At 38.5% G+C, this 6,000-nt stretch overlaps 1 protein-coding gene across 1 annotated transcript in view; it reads left to right on the forward strand.

Annotated features, from left to right (window-relative positions):
• LOC142143090 (cysteine-rich venom protein TEL1-like) overlaps positions 1–5,588 on the forward strand; it is a 79,364-nt gene extending 73,776 nt beyond the window's left edge. The window contains exons 7-9 of the mRNA XM_075200803.1: positions 503–597; positions 4,135–4,223; positions 5,353–5,588. Of these exons, the coding sequence (XP_075056904.1) occupies positions 503–597; positions 4,135–4,223; positions 5,353–5,495 (327 nt within the window). The 3' untranslated portion in view covers positions 5,496–5,588. The remainder of the gene's footprint in view (positions 1–502; positions 598–4,134; positions 4,224–5,352) is intronic.
• The last annotated feature ends 412 nt before the right edge of the window (positions 5,589–6,000 follow it).

Here is a 6,000-nt window from a genome sequence, read left to right on the forward strand (position 1 = left end):
TCTTGCATTGCACCCTTAACACCAACAATAATAGTGTGGCCTTTGCAACTGATGTCATTCTGTGTACTGGACTGTGGATCGGTGGAAATAGTTGTAACTCAGCTTTTTGAACAGTCGGGAATATGAAGATGTCGGGAAGTTTTTTTTTTGTTTCTGTGACCTGATGACTTCTGTGTCTACAATGCATACTTCCCCTCACTTCCAAAAGTCCACTCACTTTTTCCTACATTTGGTTGAGCCTACTGGTATTGCCAGTTGTCATACAATAATTATGGGTGGTGGGTGCAAGTGTACCATTAAAATGCTTGAGAAACCAATTATATTTGTGGTTGTAGCTGGAACTTCTAAGCATGTTTAATCTGCTTATATAAATGCTAGCATGCAATGTTATTGACAATAGACAAATTATTTATCGGAAGAAATAACAATTTGAATTAATATTAATTTGACAGCTACAGACACAAATTTTAATCATGTTTTTATTTTTATTATATTTTTGCAGTTCGTCTGGTATAAATCGTGGAAAGTAGGCTGTGCAGTGAATTATTGTCCCCAAAACGACCTGTGCTACATATTTGTTTGTCATTACTGCCCAGCGTAAGTAAAACAATTTCTTCTTAAGCTCTTATTCATAACCAATTGGTGCATGCAGTGGTGGAATGACTGCCGGAGCAGCCCATGTGGTTATGGGGGGAACAAGTGATGCTAGTCCATCAGTTGTAAAGAGCAGAATGGAAACCTCCAGGGTGGATCACTGCTCACCACTAAATTTTACTATGGGGTCCGGAAACTGAGTGTTGCAATCCGGGATGTGTATATGTATTGTATAATTCTAATTATATGTGCATGTATAGCTTGTTGAAGTAGAGAATAAATAAAATCATTGTATTTGTAATATGTCAAAATAATTATATTAGAATTCTGATAGAATAGAAAACATATAATCATTGGTGCCGGCATTGATGGGTAAGGAGGGCACGTGACGTCGCCCCCCAACAGGGCTTTTGCAGACAATAATATATGGCTAGACAGGGTCAGAACAGATACAGTGGGAGGACTTGGGAAGCTGAGACAAAAATACTACAGTATTTTTTTTTTCTTAGACCTCACCCATACATTTGCATTGAGACCTGACCAATCGTCAGTGAGGTCAGACAATGGAGCAGTAAATCTGATTTTGATTGCTCTGATTTGCTGCCACACTGTTACTGTGCTCAAGATTGTTTTGTTTTACATGTGGGGCATGGTCAAAATGTCATCTCATAAGACTAAGTTTCACTGCTGCTGTTTGGGAGCCACCCCATATCCATCACCGGTGTCAGATAATAACAGAGCATGCTTGTGTGTGTGTGTGCTCTAGGGTATTAATTAGCAATCATGTCCTGTGAGAGAATTTGTTCAGGGGAGTCAAGGGTGGGATCAGCCTTGACCTGAGGTAGAATCAATTGGGAGAATACATCAACAGAGTAAAATCTTAAGGGGATGAAAACATGATCTGGCCACACCCCCTCTCCTACCAATCATAAGCACAAAGGTAGCATAAAGACCATTGTATAAAGATTGCATATTGCTAAAAAGAACAGTCTAAACAAAACAATTGAGGAAAGTCCCTACAGAGACCTCTATAAAAACAATAAAAGTCCTCTGTTACTCTATAATAAATTTTAGTCACTGATTGTTCAAATTTTCTCAGATGTATCAAGCTGTGATTTGTACCCTGATCTTCAAAATCGCTGGTCATCTCTGGTGATTTGCTGCGATGTAAAACACTCCTGTGTTAGCTAACTCTCCTGTGTTGTAGCAGCGTGTTTTGTAAACACATCACTATTACACTGTTCTGCTACACAGCCGGAGCTCCGGCAGCTGTCAAAATGTTCAAAAATAGATGAAAGTATAAAAATAAAAAAAAAAGTGGGGTCCCCCCTCTATTCACTATTAACCCTAGTGCTGCCAGCCTACTGCTGGTTTCGTGAAAATCGGGGAAAAAATTTGCGTGGGGTCCCCCCTGATTTTCACGGAGCCATCAGTAGTCTGGCAGCACTAGGGTTAATAGTGAATAGAGGGCGGACCTCATGCTTTTGCTTTTTTTTTATTTTAATCGGTTTTTAACAGTTTTTACAGCTGCCGGAGCTCTGGCTTTATTGCAGACCAGTGTAACAGTGATGTCTTTACACAACACGCTGCTAGCAAGCAGCGTGTTGTATTTGGCGTGTTTGAAAGCAAACACGCCAGATACAAGTTTGCTTAATCGCAGCTTCATACATTTGAGACTTGTATAGCCAGAGTGGCAAACAGTTGGGAGTTTGATCTCTATCAATTTTGGAATTAGCAATTTTGAAAAAAGCACAACTCTGGCGATTTTACAGGAAATCTCAGCTTCATACATCTGCGAGTTTCAACTCTACCGAGAAAATTGCTGGATTTGCAAAATCGGTCCTTGATACATTTACCCCCAGATCTCATTCACTGGTGCCTTCTGACAATTCTTCAGGCTCTCAATCCCTGGCTATGTTTACTGACCTTTCTTCTTTCTAGACCATAAGCTACCTGGTATTGAAATCCTCCCTTTATCATACATAAGGGTCTTCAATCTTAACCTACGGCCCTACAGTAACAGTTTACCTCTATGTTCAGCTACCTGTTTGCCTCCTTCTAAGTGGTTAGAACCAGAGGCCTTACAGATTATTTTAATGTACTTTTTAGCATTCCATGTATTCCATAAATGGACAATATTAATATTTTACCAAAGTGGAAACCTCATTTTTATATCTTTTTCCATTTGGGCAGAGAAAGAGATTTGGTGCCACTGTCACCTGCTAAGCCATTGTTATGTTTGTATTGTCGTTACCAATAAATATTGTCCGATGCGGTTAATGTGGTTCCAAAGCACAAAAAGAGATTTAATAGTGAAATTTAGCAGATCTCAATAATAATACAAGGTACAACCAATAGATATGCTGCACAGTCCTGGATCCAGGAACAGTCAATCCTGATGTCTGTTGGCAAAGAGTGAGTCTGTTCCTGAATCAGACGCTGCTTTTATGTTGTAGAGTTTAGAAAAAACACTGATAATGTCACAAAATATACACAGATAGCACTTGAGAGTTCTTCATTGGTCCAGAGTTAACGATGTTCCAGTAGACTGCTGGTCATAGGTCAGTTCATTTGATCATTTGGGAGAACCAAAGGAGGGGGCAATTCACTCCAACTGTTGCCTATGTGTCTTGCCGCTAAACAACCAGTTTAAACTGACCCATAATAAGAGTGCTTTTGAGTATTAATCTCATATTGCTCATAACTAGCGACCGCTAGATGTGATTGCTACTCTGTCAATACCGGGTTACAACTGGTGAAATACGCTTTAATATGATACCAAACTGTTTACATTTTATGGGCAGCACGATGGCTTAGTGGTCAGAACTTCTGCCTCTCAGCACTGGGGTCATGAATTCAAATCCCAACCATGGCCTTATCTGTGTGGAGTTTGCATGTTTCCTCCGGGTTCTCTGGTTTCCTCCCACATTCCAAAAACATACTAGTAGGTTAATTGGCTGGTATTAAATTGACCCTATTTTGTGTGTGTTAGGAAATTTAGACTGTAAGCTCCAAAGGGGCAGGGCCTGATGTGAATGAGTTCTCTGTACAACGCTGCGGAATTAGTAGCGCTATATAAATAGCTGATGATGATGATGATTTTAGAGGACCTGAACCATAAATACCTTTATTCTAATATTATCTGTGTATAAATAACCTTTAATTCATTTATTAAATAAGCAAGTGTGAAATGGAACTTTTAGAAAGTGTGTACTATTTGTAAGTGTAAGTGTGTGTGTTATTAATCCGTGTGATTGTGTCAGTACACGTGGCGTACTAATCGCAATTGCATGGTAAACCACTATTAATCCATTTAGTTGACTTCATCCAATCATTTGACTTCCCCACCATGCACAAACTTGTATTAACAAATACAAGATGCTCCTGGTCACAAAGTTAGGGATTATGTCACAAACTAACATTTGCTCATTTTGCCATATCGCAAATTATCTTTCTTCCATTAAATTTGCTCACCATATGCAAGGTATGAGCTGTTAGCAAGTCTCATTTTTCTTACACAATGTTCTTGTTTTGTTGCAGGGGAAATGTGAAAAAGATAATTAATGCTCCTTACGTAACAGGAGATAAATGTTCCAACTGCAGCCATGCATGTAAAGATGGCCTATGTAGTAAGTTTGTATTTTGTTTAACTAAAGGGATTTTCCACATCTGTGGTGGGAGTTACACAACACCAACCTTTAGCACTACCTATTATATCACATACCGTCCAATTTTCCAGGATAAAAATTTCATAACATTTGATATGCTCACGGCCATCCCAGACCATGCCCATAAACTTGCTATCTTATAGCCCAAACCCCAGTTTGTCTTGACTGCACTCACAAACCATTAAGGTTGCACGCGTTTTACTTATTGCACAAACCTCCTGCAAAAATGTATTTGTATGTTTCTTTGGAGCCTGCCCTTTCTTGATGTAAGTGGGTTTCCCAGGTGTAGTACCCCAGTCCAGCTTGTTATAGCCTAGAGTTGGTAGCGACTTGTTCAGCGAGACCCTGCACTATTCTTCCCCCCACAATTGCTGCTACCTGCGTAGGTTTTGAACACTTGTGCTGGGATCTCTTTGTGGGAGGGGGGATTATGCAATTTAAAAAAATAAAATTTAAAACACCTTTTCCTGACCTTCAGAGGTTCGTATTGATGATGACCCTCAACAGATATACCTGCTGACAGGTATATGTGCGGCTGTCTCTACCGCTAAGCAAGACACAAGTAAACATGCATGTACTTGGCCTATGATAATGCTCCATCCCTCCCCTTTCCACCTCTCTAGATGTAAAGAGGTACAAATCAGGCTAGGCATATAGTGTTATATGGATGTAGAAATTCACATTTTTCATGCCCAGATCCAAAATGTGAATTCTACAAATAAAAACAGTCCTTGCACACTACTCTAATTGAACTTCCTATTTCATAGTTGCAGGTGCAGTGACCCTCTCCTAGCCCATTATGACATTTGCATACTGCCAATATAGTTTTCATACGTCAACACTGTGTATATTTGCAGGCTCACAGTATTATATGACAGCCCCAAGCAGTTTTGTGATTGGTTATTAACCTTTTTCATGCAGCACAGAACATGAATTCTACACTTGATAGATTTTTGTATTATTAGGATAGATATGTGTGTATGCAGTTATACCAGGGACTTTAAACAGCCAAAGTATATAATTTTATTATACTGATATCTACCTGTAAAATGTTTTACAATGATATAATAACTGCTTTTGCTGATTTTAGCTAACCCTTGTCCCTACAATGATGACGTTGACGGATGCTCTGATTATAAGGATATGTGCGACTCAGAAGAGGAAAGCATGGAGGAGGAGTATAAGATTAAGAATATGTGTAAGGAGACTTGTAGCTGTGATACAGAAATTTGATTCTTTCAGACGAATTAAACAATGTAAAACAGAGCAAAACATGTATCTCAATGTTTGGAGTCCTTATTGACCCCAAATGTGCATAGCTTAAAAAAAAAAGGCAATAATACGTGCAAATAAAATGATTTGTATGCTATAGCAGGCTTTTTTTCAATTTATTATTATTAGATATGAGCAAAACGTTTGCGGTTTGGTTTAGTTCTCAGGTCAATTCCTAATATTGGGGCAATAGTTAGATTTCTGACAAATTGATTCACAAATCTTTTATGACTAGTTCAAATAAAAAGAGTTGTTTCAAAATGTGATTTAAAGATATCAAACAGTCATTTGTTACATGCGGTTGTTAAATTTGTGCTTTTCTGATGTTTTTCAATTTAATGTTTAAAAGAACATTTAAACAAACAAGTTTGGGCAGAACATTGAAAATTTGCTCATCGATGATGATAGTGATAATTATGTTAACGAAGGGCTGAGGGCCCAAGGAAGAATCCAGTCATCTGGACTT

The sequence above is a fragment of the Mixophyes fleayi genome, chromosome 3 (assembly GCF_038048845.1).
Source record: "Mixophyes fleayi isolate aMixFle1 chromosome 3, aMixFle1.hap1, whole genome shotgun sequence".
In the NCBI taxonomy this organism is placed as follows: Eukaryota; Metazoa; Chordata; class Amphibia; order Anura; family Limnodynastidae; genus Mixophyes; species Mixophyes fleayi.